Below are 26,086 nucleotides of genomic sequence, written 5' to 3'. Positions count from 1 at the left end.
CGCAACCTTGATGACGTCATGAACAGCGTAGCTTCAGATTGGTTGATGGTTCAATGGGATATGAGTATGTTAAGGTGCCTACCGCCCTTAGGTTGCACATTACTTGTCGTATAGTTTTTGTACGACTACACAAATGACTTGGTTTACATTTTACATCTTATTATCAATTATGATTGCCTATTTGGAGAGTTTGCGCAAACTCTTTATTAATTTTTCAGAAACCCCAATTATGATATAATGTTCTTCCCTTATACCCCAGCTCTCAATCACGGTGGCCTTTCATTACTAAAACCTACTATTATGACACAACATTGAGTTGGGATTGGATTCTTGAATCTTCAAGCGCCAAGAACTTCCAAATCCGTCCATTGTCACTCATAATGACGTAATAATGCCCCCTTTGGCACCTAGTGTTGCCCATTTGAAGTTCCCCTTGCTGCTCTATAAATTTCCAAATTTGTTGGTTTTGTGGCGTATTTTGAAATTTATTTATTGTAAGCGCCAAACTTGAACACAACTAATTTTAAATTTAGGGGATTTTTTGGTTTTAGACTAATTTGTCACTGTGTCAGTCGCGGTGGTGCCACCGCTTGTGTTTTAGCACAAGATCTTGTGGTTTTACTTTTGATCTTGTGCTTTAAGTTTTACCTTATTTGCATAAAACTATTAAAAAAAGCTTTTTTTAATAGTTTTATGCAAATAAGGTAAAACTTAGCATTTGATATAATTACTTGCAAATACCAAAATTGCTTCTTTTTGTAACACTAAAGTATCGGCCAAAATATCGGTATCGGCCAAAATATTGGTATCGGTACATCTCTAATTTTGTCAGTAGTTCTCAATTATTGTGCTAAAACTGGGCTTTTCAAACCATACATGTTTCAAGAAGATGTGCTCAAATCAGTAATACCCTTGGCGTGGTGGAAGTCTCAGTCTGACAGAATCAGCAGTCATATGTTAAAGATGGCTCTGAAAGTTTTGGCAGCAAAAGCTTCTAGTGCTGACGTTGAGCGAGTTTTTTCCACTTTTGGTCTGGTTCAATCAGAAGTTCAAAATCGATTGGGCACTGCAAAAGCTGGCGACCTTGTATTTATGTACAAACTTCTCAATGCAAAATCAACTGCAATTTTGTGTCATCTGATCTTTTATTGTTTTGGTATGGTACGTCGGTAACATATGTTACACAGTTAAACTTTTTTTGCAAAAAGTCTGGTTGTAGGCTATGCATCAGTTGAGCAAAAAAGCAAAGTGATGTGCGCTCAAACGTAAGGAAAGATCTTAGTGTAGTGAGATGACAGTCTGAGACGTACCTCGATCTCGTTATGCACATTATGATTTAGTATTAAAAATATGTGCAATAGACAGGCTGGCCTACAATATGATAATAGAAATGATTAAACACTTGCAAAGCAAAGCCTTTCAATCAATCAAGGGGTTAAAAATAATTCTGCTATCTCACTAAAATGATCCCTTCCCCAAAGTAGACTCGGTGCTATTTTATCTAAAAAAATCAGGATTTTTCCAACCCTGGTAACGCCATGCACTTGGTTTTTCTTGACTTTTCCTAAAATTGCCAGGCAGATCTGATGATACTAAATTTGATGCTAAAAGTTGTGTAGTTTTCTTGTAAATTCAAGATTTTGGCGAATTTTTTCTATTTTTAGCTAACTTCAAGCAAGGCGTGAAATGCATTACATTGCGATAACAAGCCATAAGCTCATAATTGCTTCGTGCATCGATATGCGCGAGCAGAGAGAAACATCCTCTTGTTTTCCATTGTTTGGTTTGACCTCAATAACACAAAGCGCGTTATTTCTTATGCTACAAAAGAAAAGCCAGTGATCACAAAGTTGTTAATTAGAAACAATAATAGCAAACGTTTTTTGCGGTATCAGCTTTACGAAGAATAGCAATCCAGGATCAATGTAGGCCACAAACAATTCAAAACAGTTGTTTCAACCAGCAAATATCCATTGACGAATAAAAAACGTTACAATAAGAAATCTTCCCTTCGGTAGTGACACAAAAAACCTAGTTTCGAAATAAACGTTCTATGGAAATGCTCTTAATGACAAAACTTGCAATTGAGGAAATGTATCACTGCAAATGCTTTTGGAAGAAGCTGAAGAAATGGCGTTTTTGCAAACAGTAATTGTGACATACTGTATACTCAAAATTATGAGATCACGTAGCTGCTAACTCGATCACTACATGTCTCTTTGCTGCTTTATGTCGCCTACTTGTTGTTATGTGTTGCATTTTTGTTTCACAGTGCACTGTGAGTTGTTCCAAAGAGCGCAAAATAAAGATGATAATGCCTCGTCTTCACTACAAAATATTTTGTAATGTAGACCAGGCATAATGCTGTCATAATGTGTCACAAAATGCGTCACATAAGACAAACAACAAATCAGCTTTTTTGATCATTGATTCAACACCTGAATACGTTGCGCCAATGTATAAGAGGCCGGCTATTGTGAAAACGCGCCATTTATAAACGATCCGATTATACCAAAAAGTGAGACAAACTAATGGATCTGTAGCGCTAGAGAGCTCTGACGTCACACGTACACGTCACTAGAATTGTCCAGAAGGCTCCGCCTTGAGCGCATAACTGCACGTCTCGGGAATTCAATTCAGTAATCGGGAATTCAACTTCAGTAATCAACTTCACTATGCCGAATTCCTACCTTGGTTCATCGTTATGTAGATTTGCAGTCGTGTTGCGTTGTGTGATCGTATGTAAAACTCGCAATCCCACACTAGTACCTTCTTAAAGAAGTTTAGCTCATGATTTAAAATCAATCAGTCGTTTGCTATGTGAAAATCAGTCTTTTGTTATGTGAAAATTAGTCTTTTGTAGAGTTTTGCAATATGTAAAATCAGTTTGTGGAGTTTTTGTTTAATATGAAAAGTCGGTTCTTTCAGTTGAATGCAATATCTAAAATCAGAACTTAAAACCAGTATCAAGAAATCAGTCTTGGTAATTCTAAAGCAATATATCGGTTTCGTTGTTGCTACTGTTTTCTATTTTTGGCACTGCCAGGATGACGTTTGGATCAAGTTATTGTTAATAATGTAGCAGCGACAACATTTCGTATCCAGTTGTTGGTGATGGAGCTTTGATGATTCTGGTGTTTTCCTTTACTTTCTGTGTTGCTGGATCGAAGATTAAAAACTATAAACAATTACGTTGTGAGCAAGCATTGATCTTCTGAGTTGAGTTAGTAAACGATACAGCAGCATAATCGACCTCGTGTCCTATCATTCCTTGTCGACTTTGCCCAGGAATGTTGCCATCCCACTGATGGCTGTGTATGGGTGGATATGCTGAAAGCAGCGTCCGCTACAGATCAAAGAATGAATAAACAATGCTGAGAAAACTAAATCTAAGTGACGAACAATACCGATGTCTTCATTTATCTTGAAAAAATGCTGCTTATCAACAAAAAATAGCGTAAATAACAGCAGGGGTCCCAAAAGCAGAGTTTACTCGACTTTGGCATGAATTTAGTCAAACATCTAATAATTCCACACATGCAATAACGGCCACTCAACGGCTATAATGTTCATAATCAACTTGGTTCTGGGCGGTTTGTGTAACAGTTCAAGTGAAGACACTACTTGAAATGATGCACCACGTCCACACAAAAGATTTTCAATGAAGACTGAGTCTAAAAAGCGATATGGATTGTGGTGCACAGTGACTTCAAGTTTAGGACAGAAAAGGAACAAAAATATCACGATAAAAACAAAGACCTTGTGGGAAATTCGCGGGAATCATAACACGATGCAAATGCCATAAACGCGTAGTTTGCATGCTGCTCTATTAAACATTATAAATACGTAACCTGACAGTTTTCTTTTACAAATGTTTTACGTCCAACAGTAAAGTCTAAGCAACAATTTTTGTGAAGCGTTTACAAACCATGGTTATGTGAAATTATTCATCATTATTATTTCGTACTTTTCGGATGTTGTAAAACGTCATCAGAAAAAATCACAAAAAAACATTTCATTGCTTCAATGTAGTAGGCCTAAGAATTTTTTTATAGAATTGTAGTCACGTTTTTTCAACCAAGAAGCCATTTTTTGGCAATATGAAGTTATAGAAAATAATTTGCAATCCTGCAAATGTTTGAAAAGAATCTAGGAAGTCTTCTCACAATCTGGCACAAAATGATTATGTTTATTGTATCTCTGCAATATTTTTTACGACAAATTTTGAAGCTTTGTTAAAATCATTTTTATTTTTGATGTCAAAAGTTAATTTGTTTTGGCCAGAAACATAATCGCTGCCTTGCTCTTGTATCGCTTTGTCGCCTTTACGTGTATTTTTTGTGTTTTAAACAATAACGACCCACTCAGCAATTCAGTCCTTTTACATTGATTTAACATTTGTAAACGTTAAATTAACGTAGATTTGCTGACTGTGGGTTTATTTCACATTTCCTATGTTTACCAATGTTCCTCACTTCGCTGTTGCATTATTTCCACCCTGGCAAACCAGGACTCGACCAAACATATAGGGTGAAACTACTCCACCTTTGCTTTACTGTTCACACACTTCAATCCACATGTTTTGGTCAATTCCTCTTTGTCATGAGTTACCAAGGGGGGGACTTGTATACCAGCTCCAAATTTTTTGCATAATTTTACATAAAAAGTTAGGATTAACGAGACATTGGCCAAATTAATTACTTTCTTTCAGCTGCGGGGAAAAATTTGAACAATAGTTTATGAAATAATTCATAGGATGTGCTGAGAAATGCCTTATATCTCTCAATTTATAACTTTTTTCTCTCAAAATTTCAGCTCAATAGAGGTGAATAAAAGTTAGGAAAATTCAAGAAATCTCGCAGTCGCAACCTCAGTGGTTTTAGAGATACAACTGTTGATTAGGCCATTGCGTTTTGAGGTCAATTTTTTTAAAATACAAGTAATAGGTTTGGCTAGGTGGGAAATCACATAAAACCACCCAAAAAAATTTTTGAGCAAAAAGTATCAATGTTTAGGGGTCCCTCTGCTTGAGATAGAAACTTCGTTTTTGGCTCTAAAGACTCAGAAGTCACATGTTCATATCTGCTCTAAGAGGAATGTGTTCTTTAAAGTGTTGAGAAAATAGTTATGAGCCAAAAAATAATTTTCAGTGCATTTGAGACTTTGAAAAATCATAGTATCTGCCTAATCATGCATATTTTAAAAACAAATGTTTAGTTGCAGAGTAAATTGTGTTGAAAGGTGTTGTGTATACTATAAGTCAACAAAGTAACTGTAGGAAAATATCAAAATAAATGTGAATATTCTAAATTATCCCAACATGGGGTCATTCTACTGGAAAACATCTTTAGCTCAGGAATGCATTTAAGTTAAAATACAAACAAATTCAGGTGTATGTTTATGAAATGCATGTGTCAGCTCAGTAACAAAATGAAAAGAACAACGTTAACTAGCAACATACAGTAGCCTAATCCAATTTAGTTCCCAAACTGAGAGAGGAACCTGCTAAAGAATATTGAATGCACACAAACAAACACTGAAGGAATCGTAATGAACACTGTAAACAGCTAAAACTGCTAGCGAACACTGAATGCAACAAATTCACATCACAACTGTGATACCTTCAAGAAAACATAAAGATACACTCTATCTAGAAATCAAGTAAGCCACATCGCGCAAAGTCATGAAGAGAAATATGCAGTTACCAGACTCAACAGGAATATACAATTATAACAGTTGTGTATATTTCACACGAGCATAACGAGGCGCAAGCTCGATAGATACACTATCCTGTGAATCAGACAAATGGCTTACAATGAATTCAGTTCTACAGTCATGGACGTGACATAAGATCTTATGGAGTCGTCAATTTGCTTCAACATACTGCTTGGCATTGCATCGTCACTGTCTTTAACTTTTCTGTTCTGAAGGCATTGCGTTACATTCCCGATTAACCGTTCATTAGGCATTTGATTGTTTTTGAATGATAGCCAGTCTCGAATGCCCTGAAAATCATTTTTTGGCTCATAACTATTTTTCTCACTTTAAAGAACACATTCCTCTTAGAGCAGATAGGAACATGTGACTTCTGAGTCTTTAGAGCCAAAAACGAAGTTTCTATCTCAAGCGGTTTAGAAGTTATGCAATTTCAAGGAAAAATGGGCCTTCGACATTTTCGGGAGGCGGAGGGACCCCTAAACATTGATATTTTTTGCTCAAATTTTTTTGGGTGGTTTTATGTGATTTTCCACCTAGCCAAACCTATTACTTGTATTTTTTTTAAATTGACCTCAAAACGCAACGGCCTACTGTTGATACAAAAAGTTGAATTGACAGCTCCCCCCAACCTTCAAAGGGGTTAAGGGACAGCAGTTTGTAAGGGTGCTTAACGGCATGGCGGAGAGCACCTCTTGCATCACTGTGTTGGACGACTTCCATGCAATGGTCAATCCAGCAGTCCTACAAACCTTCTTCAAGGTTGATAGGAAGCATTGAGAAAAAGATGGCAAGCCCAGAGGACTCGATGGAAAGTTGTCGAATGAGTGAGTTTACTTGAGCTTGTTTACTGTTCAACAGCCATTTAAGAGCTGGTTACGTAATTGTTCCATTCATTATTAAACGAAGCTGTTAACCTGTTATATCTCCCAGGCAATTCAGGCTGGTCGCTTATAGGCATGTGCTGGAGTGGCTGTTGGATGGAGAAGTTCTGGGCAAGTCGAACAGAGTCGTGCTGCCATCCTGCATTGTCTCTTTAATCGCAGAAAGTACCCCAGCGACGATGGAGATTATGCTGGGTTCCGAAGACCAGTGTTATCATTTTAGTCTTTTTAAAACCAAATCTGGTTTATTTGCAACCGTTTGGTGTTTGTTTGTTTTTTTTTGGTTTGGTTTGTTTCGATTTGTGTGTCGTAATGGGGTGGTCTTTAAAATTTTTTTTTGGAAAATTGAATGGGCTACCCCTGATAATTGTTACATGATGAAAAAACTCATACAACAAAATTTCATTGGAATCGAAACAAATTTAGAGCGTGCTACCGCACATGAAAAATTCAAGAAATTGGGCAATTTTCATGATTTTTTAGAAAATATTTTAATGCCACTAATGGATAATAAATGCTCAAACACAACTTTATATGACAGATCAAAGGTCTTAAACACTGTTTAAACCTACTTTGAGATCACTGGGTAATGATATGAGTTTGCTGGCGGACTTTGAAAATCGTGGAAAATTCAAGGAATTTGGCGATTTTTATGAATTTTTTGAAGTTATTTTAATGGCACAAGCTAACAGCAATAGGCTCAAATGCAAATTTATGTGACATAAATGTTATTATTTCAGCATAAAAAGGTGTACTTTAAGCATTAGCATTGTATTGAATTCTTCAAATTTATGACTTCAAAGACAGTTGGTCGTCATCAAGATGAGATATGGCTCATACGCAAGTACAAACATTGTCTCACTGGGGGGAAGCTGCCATCAAAAAGAGAAGTTCTGCAAGTTTATTTCTGCTTGCATTGTATGGAAAAAAAGAAAGTTGGAGAGACTTCCTCTGCACTATCTGACATGGTATTAGATTTCTGGAAAAGAGCGAAAATTCCTTGCTAATTGAAAAAAATTGATTGTTACTATTGAAAAACTTGTAAACAACTGACAGAAACTGAAGATAAATGAAGAAAACAAAGCAAAACATTCAAATACTGCAAAAAAACAAGGAAACTAAATTTTCTGAAGACTTGCACAGATTGTTTGATATAGCACAGAGGTGGGCAAACTACAGCCCCGCGGGCTGCATGCGGCCCGTAACAACTTTCTGTGCGGCCCGTGAAAGCCTGAAGCAAAACTATATTAAAATAATCCTAAAATTGCTTAAAAATTTTAGTTACTACAATGATGACCTAATTAAACTTTTTTTCATATATTTCATCGTGATAGAGACAAATTATAGTTATTTTGTCGCATTGTAGTAGTTTGTTTTCCTAGTCACATTGTGATCTTGCATGAATGCATGGCTATTATTATGGTCAAATAAGCCATTGCTAAACACTGTAAACAGCCGATTACATCACAATCGAAATTTCTGACTTCGGCCTGTGGCATCATGGGACTTTCTTTTTCGTTTTAGTCTTGGATCAAGGCTAAGACTCTTGGTTGAGAGAAAAGCGGCGATTGCGACAGTTTTTCTGGTTATGTTAATTCGCTCACAGATGTATTATGTTTTTGTTCGCTCACAGTGCGTCTGGCAAAGTGTTATCTTGATGTGGGTTGTATTCAAATAAATAATTAAGACCAGTGGCGGCTCGTGACATTTGCTCATGGGGGTGCTGCAAATGTTGATCCTGAATATAGGCATGCCCCCCCAGAAAAATTTTCACTTTTATATGCTCTAAAATGCCATTCCTGGTGTTTTCAGGACAACAAAATAAAAATTTTAAGCAGTTGAAAACGTGGACTTTTAGAACTTTGAAATAAAAAAATTGCTTTTTCTAAAAGGTTGGTACAAAATAGGAAATCTGAAGTTAATAGATGGGAACATTTTGCTCATAATGTGCATTGCATATCAATCATTTTATTTTTTGTCATTAACGCATCCGGGACTAAAAAGATACTACCAACTACAGTAGTCGATATAGACCTACCAGCACGTGAATGGGAAAAGGTGGCAAAACCTTGAAAGGTTTAAAACGTGCCTGAAGGCTATATGTTTGTAGTTAGCATGGCCACAAAACCCAAAAAACAAACAGCAAAAACAAAGAGAAGCACACATATAGTAATGAATGACAGCCTAATGAAAAGTGTTGTGGATTGAATTTGCCAGTTCAAATATTGATGTGGATGAGCACTGAGCAGTCTTCAGTAATAATAATAGGACGAAGAAAGAAAACTGGACGTAAAAGAAACCCATCCTCAGGCAAAAGCCCATTTCGATGTGGCACAAGAGAACAGGTGTTGAGCTCTTTCTATGGTCAGACTGCACATCACACAGTAGCCTACGACGATTGAGGTTTGAGATCCAGCTTAAGTTATCGTTTCTTGTCCTGGTGGGTGACGGAACGGATGAGCTGGTATATAAGATAATGATGTCCTGATGGTGTTGATGAAGCTCTCATCCCTTTCTGTGCTGGTGTCGTGTTGGTCATGGAGTGTTGCGTTTGCTGTTAATATATACAAACAAACGTAAAAGTACAGCACAAGCAGTCGACATTACTGTTAGGTAGGCCTAATCTTTTGTAAATTATTTTGGATTTTAACTGAAATCTTCACAAGAATGCAAAACTACGTAGTCTTTCTATTGCGTATGCGTTTTGCTTAAATGTTGTTTTAGTTTGTGGACAAAAAGTGACTTTGTATCAGTCTTTCTAATTGAAGAAGGAAGTTCGTTCCATGTTTTCGCACCTGTGAATTCTATTGAATGCTGAGTAAGCGTTTTTGAGAAGTATGGAATGTTTAGAAAATCATTATTATGGTTTCTTGTAGAAAGGCTATGAACCTCTTTGACATATTTAAAAAGTTGGAAAAGCAATCTGGTAGTAAATTGTTGTGAAATTTAAACACGAAAACACCATATTCCAGTTTGAACAATTGCTCAATTGATATCGGGATCTTGCTACAACTGATTGTTGGGACGGAAAATACGATGAATTCAAAGCAGACTTTTTCTCCTAATTAACAAGTAACAAGGAAGTGTCCAACAGTCTAGCCTATACATTGGTTAAAATTATTTGCAGTATCATATATATACAATTATACATATAAGCACTGTTTTGTAAATAGTTAGCAGTTTTAACAAATTAGACAGGCTATTATAGGCCTAACCCAAAACATTAAAAGATTAATTAATCAGTACTTAATTTTAGGATGTCTTCTGAGGATTTGAGTATGTGTGTCTGACTGTCTGTGAATTAATAAATACAAAAATGTTGCCATTGATTGTCCAGACATTTCTTTTCCTGAATTGGTGTTTTGCATCATTGATGAGTTGAACTCTCCGCTTAGTGAGTGACTCAGTTAAGGTCATAGATGATCCAGCAAAGTTTTTCTTTCGCTGAATCACAAGATTTCTTACTGTTTGTCTGACAAATTTTATAATGATGGGTTATTTTATTATTATGAATAACAAATAAACAAAAGACACAAAGTTCCTACACTGCATGGTGCACATGCACTATGCAGGCAATAATTCGGGTGGATGAAAAGGTAAACAAGTGGGATAAACTACAAAACATAAGTTACTTACAAATAAACAATTCCATTTCAACCGGAACAAAGCTTATTTATAGACAAAATCCATTCTTCTTGTTTTCGTTTGAGCAAAAAGGTTAATGACTTTGTCTTAAATAATATCTGGGTGACTGTTGAAGAATTTTTTCTTCATTGAAATGACGGCAAGAGCATTTAGCCTTTCTTGATTCACGGTACTCCTCAGAAAAGTTTTGATTCTTTTTAATGTTGAAAAGCAGCGTTCAGGCTCTGCTGTGATCATAGGAAGGATTAGGAGGATTTTTAACAGTTTGGAAACTTCACTGAGAGCATCATTTAAATTATTTTTCTGAATAAATGTCAACAATTCAAATAACGTGGAATGTTGTTGTATTGTTTTTGTTTCAATTTATGTATAGGCCTACTTCGAAAGCCACCTTTTGTCCATATTGCATCGCCTCTAAACAACAAACAAGGAAAACAAAATGATGCTCTGATTATTATTATACTTCACAGCTACAGAGCCAACCTTTTCTTTGGTACCATTCTGTATTAAAGCCACGAATGTACTTCTTGCTATGGCTTATTGCATATTATTCCTGAATCCTGTCTTTTCTATTGGAAGATCAGGTGTAGGACAGCCTCTTCTCTTTATAGCAACTTTATCCTGAAGGGACAGCTGTGAAAAATTAAGTTGTAGCAGTTGACGCACTGTTACAGAACTTGCTTCTTGGGAAAGTATGGTTGTCATGACTCATGACTTCCAATTCTTTTGCACAATAGTAATACTCTTAAAAAAATCACTGAATACAAAATGGTAGGCTAGTCTAAGTATGAAATCAACACAAATTGCAATTTATACATACCATTAAGGTTTGATCTGGCACAATGGATTTGATGTATTATAAATGCAGTTTACAGATGCATAGCCTATTCACTGTTGGCATATACCGGTACGGTACTGTAGTTCAGGTTATTTTTCATCATTAACGTGTCTGGAATGAAAATAGTTGTGCAAGCTACAATAGGCCTACCATCAATATACGAACATGCCAATAAACAGGAAAAGGTGACAAAACCAAGGCGGTTCAAAACATGTCATGCAATAGCTGCCTACTGGATGTACGGTACGGTATACAACTGTAGCCAGCACAGCTGTCAGCTACTAAACCGGTTAAGCCTATACATATACCGGTAGGTCTATCTATGCTAATAAAAGTTAAAGAAAATATTTTTTTTATTTATTTGCGTCAAACTCAAGGTGGTAGCCTATGCTTTCTGTATGCATCTATTCTTAGTCCAGCATCAACATCATAATTGTCTGAAACACTGCCGTCTAACTCTACAAAAATACTTAATTTATATTGATCTAACTCTAGACTGGACAACTCAAAAAGCACTGTAAGTTAGTAAGGGAAAACACGCAGACGCTTGCCTGCCTTGCTAAATGCTAACTTGAATAGCTTCGACTGACAAGGGTTGCCAATAGGTATATCACTGGCATATAGTCCAGCAGTTTCTGTCGTAACGAAAATTTCAAGACTACAACATGGCAACATGGTACTGCGAAATTTGCAGTCCCTCACTCAGCCAAAATCGCCGCTTCCAAAAGTTTCGCGCATGCGCAATACAGCACAAACAAGCCGAAACTGGGACTGCAGGTCACTGCAGTACCAGAGTTTCCGTGTCAGAATTTGTTTAATACAGTGATTTGTGGTATTGTTTTCTACATATTAGCGATTGGTTTGAGAAGAATTTCAAGAAATACACATACATTAGGTTCTTCAATAAAGGTTAGGTTATATGTGCAACTAGGGAAATTACGCCAGGGGGTGCTGCTGCAGTACCGCAGCACCTTCTGACGAGCCGCCACTGATTAAGACAAACATTTTTTATATCTTTTTTGTAATACATGTACTGTATATAAAATCTCCGTTTCTTTTGTCACTTTAAAAATAAATAAAACTTGTGTTTTGACTTGTTAGATTTGACGTTTTAGCTTATAATCTTAACTATACTATATGCTACTGCAGCTCTCGAACAAATTCAGATTCTGAATGCGGCCCTCGAGATAAAAAGTGAAGTTGTCTATTTCATATCCAAGGCTCTTTGCTATTTCAGCAAGGACATATGTAGCAGAGCAATCTCTCACTTTTGTGCGATGTAAAGTAGCAGCCATTATCGGGGTTACAAGAGAATTTGTGCTCTCTTTTGTTCAGGTGAGTACAAATGATGCAATTTCAGTGAATTAGGAGTAAAAGTTGTATCATTTTCAGGTTCAGATTCACTAGAAGCCGTGATGATACTCATTGATAAAGCCTCACCCGCTCGTCTCTGATATTCTCTAAATGTCCTGTTTGATTCTGCTTCTCTGCCCTTACTCGATCTTTCTTCTTTACGGGCCAAAGTCATATCTTTTCCAGCCATGGAACCTCTTCACCCTTTCTCTCTTCAAGCAATTAAAAACTCACGGTCTTCTTGAATTTGCATTAGTTCCAAGGCATTTGGATGTGCTATATCAAACAATCTGTCCAAGTCTTCAGAAAATTTAGTTTCTTTGTTTTTTGCAGTATTTGAATGTTTTGCTTTGTTTTCTTCATTTTTCTTCAGTTTCTGCCAGTTGTTTACAAGTTTTTCAATAGTAACAATCAATTTTTTTTCAATTAGCAAGGAATTTTCGCTCTTTTCCAGAAATCTAATACCATGTCAGATAGTGCAGAGGAAGTCTCTCCAACCTTCTTTTTTTCCATACAATGCAAGCAGAAATAAACTTGCAGAACTTCTCTTTTTGATGGCAGCTTCCCCCCAGTGAGACAATGTTTGTACTTGCGTATGAGCCATATCTCATCTTGATGACGACCAACTGTCTTTGAAGTCATAAATTTGAAGAATTCAATACAATGCTAATGCTTAAAGTACACCTTTCTATGCTGAAATAATAACATTTATGTCACATAAATTTGCATTTGAGCTTATTGCTGTTAGCTTGTGCCATTAAAATAACTTCAAAAAATTCATAAAAATCGCCAAATTCCTTGAATTTTCCACGATTTTCAAAGTCCCCAGCAAGCTCATTGTCACAAACTCAATTGTTCTGCTGCTTATGCTTTCAGTCAAGCCCAGTCATTGTGACCTATCATGGTCCCTTTTGCTTTATTATGTCATTGTGTGATTTTATTTTGGCAACTCTGGTCAAAGTTCATTTTCAGCTGAGGCATGGCTTGTTGCTAGACAAAGGAAAGCTTACTTTATCTGTTTTTGACTTTTATGTATCATAGTTGAGTAAAAGGGTCAATTATTCTGTTATAGTTGAGTAAAAGTGTCGTTTATCCGGTGTCGTCTGTAATAACTAGATAGTTATTACTTTATCTTAATTAAGTATTCGCCTGACCAGTTAGCCCAGCTCTGCAGTTATAATGAGACTGTAAGTAACTACTAATTTTTATCCATTTACAGAACTGGGGTGTGCTATGTATTTCTAACTGCCATTCTTTTTGTTTTTCATGCTCGAATTCTATTTGAATAAGACTTGATTAATGTTGTAAACTGTATTTAATAAAGTGACTAAGGCTACACAAAAAGTGCTTCTTGCATATCAGTCCGCGCGCGTTTGTAAATCAGACAAACCGTGACATCTGGGGGCTCGTCCGGGATATTTTTATTCCAAAAATAGTGACTGTATATGCAAACCTGTTGTACTTTGCCTTAAAAAGAAGTTGCTTGCAATGGATAAGCTTATTGATGCAGGAAAACAACTGGGATACGAAGGTGAAGAGTTGAGAAAGTTTGTGGCAGATCAGCAAGCTTTTGAAAGAGAAGAGAGGCTTCGATTGGCTGATGAGAGGAGAGCAGCGACAGAAGCTCAACAAAAAATGAAGGAATTGGAACTAGAGCTTGCGAAAGTGAATGGAGACACTGCCTCGGTGCTTTCCCACAAAGGGAAAACCCCTAAATTGCCAACATTTGTAGATGGGAAAGATTAGCTTGATAGCTACCTGTTAAGGTTTGAAAGGTTCGCTGCAGCTAGTCGGTGGGACAAAGAAGAATGGGCAACATCGCTCAGTGCTTTGTTGACGGAAAAAGCTTTGGATGTTTATTCGCGTTTATCCGATGAGGCTGCGGTAAATTACGACCAGTTGAAGCAAGCGTTGCTCAACCGGTATGAGCTAACTGAAGAGGGGTATCGATCGAAATTTAGAGATGCGAAACCTCAACTGGAAGAGACTTCAGAACAATTTTTAGTTCGGATTCAAAATTATATTGAGAAGTGGATTGAAATGGCTGGATGTGGCACAGAGTGGAAAGGTGTTAGAGACTTGCTTGTAAAAGAGCAGTTTGTCAAGTCATGTCCAAAGAGTCTTGCCGTATATCTGAGGGAGCAAGCGCCGAAAGATCTATCTACACTAGCTACTATTGCTGATCAATTCCTAAGAGCACACAATCTCGACCTATCAGAAGTTACAAGAAAGACAAATGCAGAAAATGAGGGCAAGAAAGCAAACCCACACTGTTTTAACTGTAAGAGTCCTGGACATATAGTCAAAGATTGTCCGAAACTCAAATCAGACACGCCAAATGCTAGAAAGTGCTACATTTGTAACAAGATTGGGCACTTGGCAAAAGACTGCCGAGTACGCGTTCCAGCTAGGAAAATGGCCGACCTGGCGCCGTGACACTCATATCATTACCCAGTGATCCCAAAAGAGGTTTAAATAGTGTTTAAGACCTTTGATCTGTCATTTAAAGTTGTGTTTGAGCATTTATTATCTATCAGTGGCATTAAAATATTTTCTAAAAAATCATGAAAATTGCCCAGTTTCATGAATTTTTCAGATTTTTAATGTGCGGTAGCACGTTCTAAATTTTTTCCGATTCGGATGAAATTTTTTTGTGAGTATTTTTTCATCATATGTAACAATAATCAGGGGTAGCCCATTCAATTTTCCAAAAAAAAATTTTAAAGACCACCCTAGTGTCGTAATGCGATTTGTCATCAGTATTGTATGTTGGTTTATTCTTTTAGTTTATATCTGCTTCAATTTGGCTTATTCTGATCTTTTTTGTTAAGCTTCATGTGTCTTAATGCGATTTTTCATCAGTATTGTATGTTGGTTTATTTTTTAATTTATTTCTGCTTCAATTTGGTGTATTCTGGTCATTTTTTTAGCTTCATCTAGATTGTTTTTAAAAAACCTAGATGTCAACGCTGCCGAAGACAGTCCCAATGAATGCTAAAGCGTTATCGCATGATAGTCGACTGTACTACGTCCTACAATACAATACAAAATGTTTTCGATATAACCAAGTTTGGCTGTTGTAATCTATGAAACTAGCCTTCGGCGATGGGCTTCGCAAACCACTCCTGGCACACAGTCATGAACAACTAAATTTGTATAATGCTGGCTGAAAGATGCGTCTTCATTATGGAATGGATGCCTTATAAATTTGCGCATTCACTAGCAACCAAGCCTATCTTGGCTAGTTTGGTCTCCACTAAGTTCGACTCCATGTTTTCTCGATGTGTATACAAAATAGTCAGGTCATTTAATACGTGGCTGTGTTGTGTGTAGCTGCTGCAAATACGCTTTTAACATAGAAAGATATCACTCTACTTTGCATGCAGAGCTGGGAACAATGATGAAAGTGTTCATTGCAGAAATAAAGTTTAGTGCCACGTTTGCTAAACTGCAATCTCTTTGCTACTTTCGGCATCATTGGCTAAACTGAACAACGATAGCTGGCGTTGCATAATTTCTCTAAAAGACAAATCTATCGTTGTACTGTGTAAGCCGCTAGGGCCCAGAGTCTTTTCGTTTATCACCCTATATTCACACTGTTCTTGGACTACTCTGGAAGGCTTCGAGAGAGCAGCTGGACTATGGTTTCAGCATCCAAGACACGCAGACCTTTCGGGTCTGCTATTATTCGGCAAGTCCGATTCAGCTAGTTCGAATCGGCGATTTTTTGAAAATCCAACGATTGAATATTATTCAATATTTAGACATTGAATCAATGTAAATACGAACTGTTAGGCTAATTGGGTTCTTTGAACAAATCGAATGGCTTTTGTAAATGTTTCTCAGGCACAATTAAATTAGCCTAACAGTTTGATGTGGTCTGCAGTCTGTTCCTCACCGCCACATTCACAAGAAGTCGATTCCCATTAGTACAAGGTAGAAAGGAAAATCCCAACTTCCGTATAAGGACGGTTGGAGCGCACACGGAGTGCCTAGAGTGGAGTTTAGGGGGATGTGGATTTGATTCATGCAATTTTACACTCTTGGAAATCCATGCATCTTTCTTCACATTGAACCCAAGAAAAACTAAAGTTAAAAACAGCTTCATTGTCTTGAGGTGTGGCCGAGTGATTAATAACGACATGTTGGTCGCCCTAGTACAAATTATACAGGGGTTCAATCTCAAAGTTTTCGAAGTCAAGCATGTGCATAATTGCCATCGAGTTGGAAGTTCAATTCTGCTGAAAACAACATAGATATGCACCACTGAGGATCCTAAACAAGAGTGAAACTTGAGTATAGCATTTTCCATTTTTGTTCAATCGTTGCCTTTATGACTTCTACAAATCCCCACATAAAATTTCCATAATTTGGATTTGTTGCATGTTATTGCTCGTGAAGCATGAAAAAGTATTTGGTTTTGCTAGACTATTATTCACGTAAACAGCGCAAAACCGGCAGTTTTATAAAACAGTTGCTAATGCTTTTATAAATAGTAACGAAAAAGTGAAGGGCCAGAAATATCTCACCCCTCTTTGTCTCGGACCTGAGAGGGCGTACTACCCTGCCCACTGGTAATCGACGCCTATGGTCAAGCATGCTTTGGCAGATTAACTGGAAAGGACAATGAAAGAATTTTTGTATAGTGACGAGTTTGTGTTAATGGGTGACAGTTAGAAAGAGTTGGAAGAAAATTATGTTGGATGAAAAAATGCATTGAAAAACAAAGATTTAAAAGTAAATGTGAATAAAATTAAAATGAGAACTAGAATAAAATATACAAATGAAGTAGTGGCAATCAATGTTGTGGATCCATGCGCAATATGTAGCAAGAGAGTAATGAGTAATTCTACTCAGTGTATTGAATGCAAGTATTGGGTGCACAAGAGATGTTCAGGCATTTGTGAAAGATCGATGAGTTGGACGCGTTTTGAGTATAAAAAATGTACGAATAGCATGTGGAATTTTGATGTGTTAAGATAGAAGTTGCTATGGAGTTTTTCTATCTTAGAAATATGTTAGGAATAGATAATTGCACCGCTAAATAGGGGTCTGCTACTATTCGGCTAGTCCGATTCTGCTAGTCCAATTCGGCTAGTCCGATTCGGCTAGTTCCCTATTCGGCTACAGTCCGATTCGGCTAGTCCGATTCGCCCAGTCCGATTCGGCTAGTGAACCCTATTCGGCTACAGTTTTGAATTGTATTTCATTCCACAATATCGTTTCTTTTGCATTCCGACAAAGAAAAATAAATTGAAATGAAATTTAGTGCAAAATGTTTGAACTATTACATTGAAATGTTTGCTCACATAAAATCGACGTGTATCCTACGTCACCATCTGTATGCAAACTTAGAATTATTAGAATCCTCAACTATTACAAAATTCCAAATCCATTGACACCTTCTGTTGATTTAGAGAATGTTGTATTTTATTCCACAATATCGTTTCTTTTATAGGTGAAATTATCGAAGCTTTAGATGAGTGGGGTTTAGACCTAACCACTGAAATCTTAAATCATATTTATGACACCAAAAACATCCCTAGTGATATGGTACGTTCCATATTCATAACTTTACCAAATAAAACCGTAGCAACAGAATGCTCACTCCACAGAACAATTAGCCTTGTGAATCATCTAACTAAGATCTTACTCCGAATCATGATGATGTGATTGAGACCAAAACTAAATTCCAGGTCATGTAACGCCGAAACCCAGGTTTATTCTAAACTGCCACTTAGGTTTTAACTTCATCTTTTATGTCAAACGCTATTTGGCAACTGTCTTTTTTTCGTTGACACGTTTTTGCTGAGACTTTATCTCATTAACCTCTATTGTTAATCATGAAAAATGTTATTTTGATGTAAAACACTTATTTCGAACGAACCCAGACAACAAAATTCGTCATTTTTACATTGATTCAACGTCTGCAGACGTTGAATCAATGTAAAAATGACTGATTTTGCTGTCTGGGAAGGCACTCAAAGGTAAACACTGGATAAAATGCAAGAAGGCAAAAGAAACGATATTGTGGAATAAAATACAAAATTCTCTATAAACTGAAGAATCGGACATACATCTCTCTGTTATCATTTTTAATGTAAAAATTCAAACTGCGCTGTTGAAATTTCCGATTTTAGTTTTGGTTTGCATACAGACAGTGACGTAGGATACATGTCGATTTTATGTGAGCAAACATTTCAATTTAATAGTTCAAACATTTTGCGCTAAATTTCATTTCAATTTATTTTTCTTTGTCGGAATGCAAAAGAAACGATATTGTGGAATAAAATACAATTCAAAACTGTAGCCGAATAGGGTTCACTAGCCGAATCGGACTGGCCGAATCGGACTAGCTGAATCGGACTGTAGCCGAATAGGGAACTAGCCGAATCGGACTAGCCATTCCGGCTAAATAGAGCAGTGACATCAAGGATACGTCGTAAGGGTTAGAAAAAGTTTAAAGAATTGTCAGGCTCACTTACTTACTAGCAGAATGCTTTCTCACATATTAAAAAGAAGGTTATACAAGGCATGTGTTATAGAAATGAATGCTGGGTGGTAAAGAGGATAGATATTAGGCAAGTGCAAACCACAGAAATGGGGATGGTTTGTGTGATGTATGGCAAGATATTTCTTGACAGCAATGGTATTGATGTTTTAAGACAGTGGACTGATGTTGAGGATATTGCAGAGTACTTCCGTGGATATCGTCTGAGATAGGTTGGACATCTTGAATGAATGGGTGAGAACAATTTGACAGAGCAAGTTTGGAATAAGGTTCTAGATTCGGATTCTATACAAGTACACATTAAACACAATGTACCGAAAAAAACATTAGAAAACACTTGTAATGAAATTCAAGAATATTTACCCATTAAGCAAATAAATGAAACTTCTTCAGTTCAGAATCAAATTGAAACTCATTTTCTATCATAACTTGACTCTTGTGACGAAAGCTGATTTGTTAGTTTCACACGTTCATTGCTCATAAAAACCTAAATGTAATTTTCTGCACCTTTGACATTATTGGTTTAAGTTTGCTTAAGTCGCTTGTGTTATAGAGAGTGGGTGAAGATATACACCATCATGAAGATTACAGAACGAGTAAACGATTTGAGTTTTGCCCCTAATCTTGGAAGAAAACATCACATTCTTGCAGTTGCCTCAAATGATCTTCACATTTTTAACTTGAAAAGCACAAGGTTTGTAAACTGTAAACCAGCACATCATAGATATTCTGCCACTACTATTTTAAGAAATTATTTGCTGAAGGTTTGTATAATTATTGTACTGATGATATCCATGATTTGTGCTTTCTAAAGTGGAGTCAAGTAGCCGGCTCCATAGTGAAGGTCCCTGGCTAATGATCTGGCTTTGATCTAATGCCATTATAAGTAGCCTACTGTATATAGCCGCTATTATGTTGGTTTGTTATCCGCTTTATTCAGACCGTAGGTCTCATTTAATATGAGACTGTGCAGTTGGTGATGTGACTCTGATACAAAACTTATTTGTGTAGTTGAAGTATACAAAGCACTTTTACCTCATTATATTTTAAGCACTTTTTTGCAGCGCAAATGAAAAGGTTTCCGAGCTCACCGAGTTAAGCGTTCAGCCAGTCGCACAATTCACTGACCACAATTGTAAGGTAAGGAAGATAGGCTAAAAATGTAGTTTTGCTGTACTCGAGTAACTCAACACGCAGCATCCATGATAGCAGCCTCAAGCCGAAGAGCCCTTATGAAACAACAATATTCTGACTCCATCACCAGTTCACCACTCATCATTGCACTTGACTAGGGCAGTTAAGGCACTTTTCTGAAAGCTCGTAACAAACTGCTATTACCACAGCAACCATTGCTTTAAGAGGTTTATAGCTTTGGGACAGAAGTAATTATACCATAGACAGATGACACAACAACAGTTGTCATATGTATGTAGTCTATAGTATTGCTTTATATTTGTTTTTGAACATTACAGCATCTTCAAATTGATAATTAGCATTAATTGTTGAAATGGTAAACTAGTTCTAAGCCAATAAAGTGCTGTAGTGCATCAATCTTGGCATGGTCATTTCCTAGACTTTGAAACCATGTAAAAAGTTGCTGGTGGAGTTATTATGTTGAAACTTTCCTGTATTCAGGTTACCAGATTGTCTTGGAACGATCTTGGAACACTTTTATTATCAACTGGTGATAATGGAAAAATCTTGCTTTGGATGGGTAGGTTGCTTTGTGCTCTTCAAAATTTGGTGGTATTACATAAAAGTCAGCTACTTTAATAGTAAATACACCTCTAGCTTAAGTTGCTTTATCAGAACGCTGATTGGGATAATCAACCAATGTCGTATTTAACGGTGGAATGTGAACCACCACTAGCTCTTCATTTACCATGGTTTCAAGTTAAAAACAGAGATTGAGAAAAGCAAATACATTGCTCATCTTGTGACGTTATAATTAAACACTGATGGCGTCCTCCAGGCCTATCAGTTTATTGATGATCGATCGGTTGAGGTGGTTGATACCTTCTTAAGTTTATTCCATGATATTGTGATTAGAAAAAAACGCTAGAAATTACTCTGAAATCAAGAGGCAAATCATTTTCGAAAAAAATGGCCATGGAAAAGTTCCATATGTCATGGGAGACAAAACAACGTACATTTACCAAGACCAGTACATTTTTGGAAAAAACATCAGCATTTGCCGTGCTTACTTATGGCTGCTTCAACTGTTAAAAATACCGTGGACAGCTAAAATAACAAATAGGCCTACCTTTATTACAGAAGACCTTAAATTTAAAACATCTCGAAGATCTCTGATCAGTCAGTTTTGATTTTCATATTGTTGACGTAATAAGGCACTTGATTTGAATAAGGACCTTCTAATGATCCTCCTTTTAGGTGAAACAGGCTGTCAAGTGTTTAGAGACTACTAACTATATTTGAGTTTAGATGATGTATTATTTTACAATTAAAAAAAGTACAGTTGCAATAATATCAAATAAAAGAGAAATAGACATACGTTGTCTTGAATAAACATTCAAGAATTATTCAACGTATCCACCTTTCTCCATGATAACCTGGCGGTAACCCTTGAATCCTTGATAACACCAGAATGACACACAATCCCTTTTAAAACCTTGAAAATCTTAGCAGGTGATAACCCTTGTGACAGTGCTTGTCAATGATCGCATTGAAAGTCTTCGCCATAGGTGCAACTTTACTTTTCTAGAAAATTTATAGAACAGTAATAATCTAGGATGATTACAAGTCTGTAATAAATACAAATAACACTAAACAACACTGCTGAGTCCCTTTTCCACCAGGTATGAGGTAGGAAATGCTACCACGAAGATACGAGCTCTTTGACAAAATCGTTACGCTGGGCGGTAGGCGAGATGGGTTAAATTAAACCAGAATGCCCCCTAACAATCAAAACACCCCCCTTAATCCGATGTAATCATACCGCCCTCCTGCAAAATCAAAACGCCCCCTGGGGCGGCGGTACAGCCCCCGTTGAGAACCACTGCTCTAGCACATAAAGGTAGCTGATAAACGCCAGCGTGGTGCCGTTGAAGCATAGTAACAATGATTGAAAAACGTTTTTCTTGATTTCTTTCGCTTTGTTTATTTTTTATGAGTGTCAATAACGAGGGGCGGTTTGTTGTTTTCTCAGTTTAGCAACTACGCATATTAAGAGCTAAAGTTCAAAGTGACTGACCAGCATATAATTTGAAGTAGCCTACAGGCCTCGAAATTCGTTTTTGTTGACGGCGGACAAACGTGTTCGGTCGGAGCGGCTATCTCGGCGGACAAATTAAGTCTCACGGCGGACAAACGTGTTCGGTCGGAGCGGCTATCTCGGCGGACAAATTAAGTCTCACGGCGGACACACCAGTTTTAGCCGTCGCTAGTCATGCTTAATCACTTTATCCTGATACTAGTTCTTCGCCATTTTAGAACTATAACTACGGTTTTAAAGGCTTTTTAAAAATTCAGTAAAGTCACTCTGAAAGGCTTTCATCAGACCAACGACTTGCGCCGTGTAGCTGTTCAATACGTCACATAACTGATTAACTTCCACCGAACGAGGTCGTGTGGCTTATTGCGTCACAATGCTCTGAACAGGAGTCGGAAAATTTCTACACCAACGCTACTATTTTCTGCTGTGCAAAGTTTCACAGGCTTTTTTCTTTAAGTTTATTTTTGCGTGTCATGTGAGCGAAAGTGAATTTTCCTTGGGTCTTTTCTTTCTTACTGTAATACCAAAACTTAACAAATTTTATTGCATCTTGCTGTAATAGCCTACTCGTATAATCTAATTTAGTAATCAACCTTGCATATCATTTTCACTCGGAGATCAAAGCCAGACATTGTGACGTAAAACTTTAACTAATTTGCGCGTGATTAGTGTAGAAGTACCTCACCTGTACTCCCATCGATTCTAGGCGAAGAATTCACCTTTGTTACGCTGATTCAATGTCATCAATCGTGGAAGCAATGTAAAAATCGAAAGTTTTCCTCCTTGAATGGAAGCTAAGGGATACTAGATTTGTATCGCTAGTTCCTGTGTTATTTCTCGGTGGACAAATATGACCGATCTAGATTAGGGTGGCTCATTTTCCTTGATGTTCTTTAAAATTTTGTCAGTTTGGGATAATGTTCCATTTTGCTCACTGATATTTGCAAACCAAAAATTTTTGTTGGGTTTTGACCTTTGACCCTGGTTCACCCAAGGAGATTTTCTGAAAAATTAGTAAATTTCGAAGTGGTTTAGCAGTATCTGAAGAGGGGATTTCTCAAAATTTGACCACGTGATTTTGACTTTACTTTCTCTGTTGACTTCCACGTGGAACATCTTCACCCTACTCCAAGTCTGAGAGTCACTAATAGTGCATGCTTTTAGTGTCATTTTAGTTGATTTTACAGCCTTTTCGCAGTCAGTGAATCTATAACATATAGAGTAGGCTATAGACCAGGGGTCGGCAACCTACGGCCCGCGGGCCGGATCCGGCCCGCCAAGCAAAATTATCCGGCCCGCAGCATTTTTGCAAATTGTAGTTGGCGGGCCAAAACGAACATCCCATTATTTTATGCTGCCATTTGGTTTTACATAACAGAATTAAGATTACTAAATGTTATGTAAAACTTTCGCAATTTTTACTTTTCCATATTTATCCGTAACGCTCACTTGTAATCACGTAGCCTGTGTACTTATGCCGCAACAATGCTTAGTTAGGGCATTGTCGCCATTTTGAATTTCCTTGATATTCTTTCTCTGCGAACTGCATTTTAGAGAGAGCGACGTTGCAGGCCTGACAGATAGTTTGATAGATTTGAAGTTTTAAGAATTAGTTTGTTTGAAGGTTGATAATTTAGAAATATGTGTAGCTTAGGAAGCAGGAATTGGCCTTTTTAGTGACAGCCGGTCCAGACTTTTAAATTACTTTATTTTTTAGAGTTATAATTTACTCCCAGTTCCATTTTTCCGTTTTTTTCAACAAGTGATTCTTGTCTTTGAAGAATTTGCTACTTGTTAGAATCCACCAAGCATAGGAAATTATCACAAAGCGCCTTTGTACCCGCGACCTATCGATCACGGGTCGCTTTGTTATAGTAAACTAGGTTTGGGGCAAAATTTAGCTTAAGCTTGCAGAAGGTAGCATCAAGGTACTTGGCAGTTTCACCTTGAAGTCCGGTTATATTAGCCTATTTACTGCATGCTAGTTGCAGGCTACATGAGTTGCGTTAGTAATAGTCAATTAACCGTATATTTAACGGGAAGTTGAGAACACAACTTACTGATGACCACTTGCAAGATGTTATGATTCTTGCCTCATCCAACCTATCACCTGACCTTCAGAAACTTTCTAGCAGGAAACAACATCAAATATCACATTAATGTTGTGCTGTCAATAAATAAAGTACTTGGTGTTTTTCGTTACCAATTGTTACTATTTTTCTTTATATTAATCTATATAAGCCTATAGTAGCTAAATATGGAGATACTCTGATAAGAACGCCAATTTTAACAATATTATGAAAAGTAAAGAAAACGGAAGTGCAAATGGAAAACTTGTACGGCCCGTTGACATCTGCGCAGTTTTGTTTTGGCCCGCGACTGAAGAAAGGTTGCCGACCCCTGCTATAGACCAACAAAAAATGTTGGCACAAAAGATGAGAGTCATTTTAGAGTATTTCGAGGCCCCTGATTCCGAAAATGCACTTAGTTCTTTCGAATTGGCTCTAGTTTTCGAGATATTCGACAATGAAAATATTTTTGAAATCGTTACTCAAAAACTTTCAATTAGCAAATTACTTGTTTTCAGCCCTGTTTACCATTATGATGTCATAAATGCACTTGTTTAGTTCAATTAGTTCATATTGCACGAAAGTTCAAAACTCAAGTAAAGGTTGAAATGAACTGTGTTTAACGTAAGGGAGACATAAATATTCAATGAAAACAGTTGTGAATCAGTAGGCCTACATCACAAGTAAAATATCCAGAAAGTCACGTGTTTATGAATGCAGCTTTACAGTATATTGAAAAGGTAGGCCTACTGAAATAGATACTGTACAAATGAAATTTTATTCTAAGCCTTTGCTAAGGCCAAGTCTTTGCTGCATGAAGTTTTTTTTCTGGTCTATAAGCTAAATAAATGGCATACCGGTATAGGCTAATAAAATATGCCTTTGACAAGTAGGATGCTGGGCAAACAACCCAGATATATTTCACTGCATGAGGCAACGCAGATTAGCAACGTATTCTGCGATAGATACAGCGCCATATAAAAATAAACATTATTATTACTTTGACATGAAGCTGGGTGATCAAGATAAGTCCTGGGTTTCTCCTAAAGTATGCAAACATTGCACTCAAACCCGTTTCTGGGCTCAAGGCTAAGAAGTTCAGAGTGCCATGGCATAGAGAGTCGTAGAATCACCATGAAAATTAATACTTCTGTACGGTGAGCATGTTCGAAGGAAGTTGGAACATCATGTTTACATGGAGTGTGCAAGGCAGTCATTGCGTGGACGTTGCTATTTCTGTTTATTGTTTGCCCTCTCTTGTTTCAAGTGGTGATTTGCTTGAAACAATAGGAAAACTGGCATAATTGAGAGTAACCAGGCCCGTAGCCAGGGGGGGCGAGGCCCCCCTGAAAAAAATGTTGCCCCTCCCTGGCAAAATACCAACATTCTCGAGCAACAGCTACAATTAAAACGATTTAATCTTTTTGCCCCCCCCCCCCTTGCTCTGCGGTCTGGCTACGGCCCTGAGAGTAACCTCAATACCTTCAGTAATGTTTTGGAACAAGGTCAAGCTTTTTTCTCAAAACCATTTCTACCACTTACTGTAGTAGTTAAAGGATTTAGTTATCAAATATGGTAGCTGGAATCTTGGCTAACTCAAAAACTAGAGCCAATTTGAGAAAACTTAGTGCATTTTCAGAATCAGGGGCCTCGAAATACCTTAAAATGACTCTCACATGTCCAGCCTTTATATAAAAAAAAAATTGTTGGCCTGTGAAAATCGATAAACATCGTCAAATGATTCAAGAAACTGAAAGCAGTAGATATTTACTACGGTGAACGGTGCACAAAGAAAATCATGTCTAAAATGTGGTAGAATTCGACATTTTGAGAGTAATA

At 37.1% G+C, this 26,086-nt stretch overlaps 2 protein-coding genes across 3 annotated transcripts in view; both read left to right on the top strand.

Annotated features, from left to right (window-relative positions):
- LOC145770853 (nucleoporin SEH1-like) overlaps positions 1-26,086 on the top strand; it is a 127,759-nt gene that overhangs the window by 91,423 nt on the left and 10,250 nt on the right. For both annotated transcript variants that reach the window (XM_082582593.1, XM_082582594.1), the window contains exons 7-9: positions 19,500-19,640; positions 20,011-20,086; positions 20,582-20,660. In XM_082582593.1, the coding sequence (XP_082438719.1) occupies positions 19,500-19,640; positions 20,011-20,086; positions 20,582-20,660 (296 nt within the window). The remainder of the gene's footprint in view (positions 1-19,499; positions 19,641-20,010; positions 20,087-20,581; positions 20,661-26,086) is intronic.
- Positions 13,230-16,018, top strand: LOC145770855 (uncharacterized). Its single transcript, XM_082582596.1, has one exon. The coding sequence runs from the start codon at positions 13,924-13,926 to the stop codon at positions 14,179-14,181; it is 258 nt and encodes an 85-aa protein (XP_082438722.1). The 5' UTR covers positions 13,230-13,923; the 3' UTR covers positions 14,182-16,018.

The sequence above is a fragment of the Aplidium turbinatum genome, chromosome 5, assembly GCF_918807975.1.
Source record: "Aplidium turbinatum chromosome 5, kaAplTurb1.1, whole genome shotgun sequence".
Lineage (NCBI taxonomy): Eukaryota > Metazoa > Chordata > Ascidiacea > Aplousobranchia > Polyclinidae > Aplidium > Aplidium turbinatum.
The sequence above is the reverse complement of the archived record's forward strand: the minus strand, read 5'-3'. Positions and strand labels throughout refer to the sequence as shown.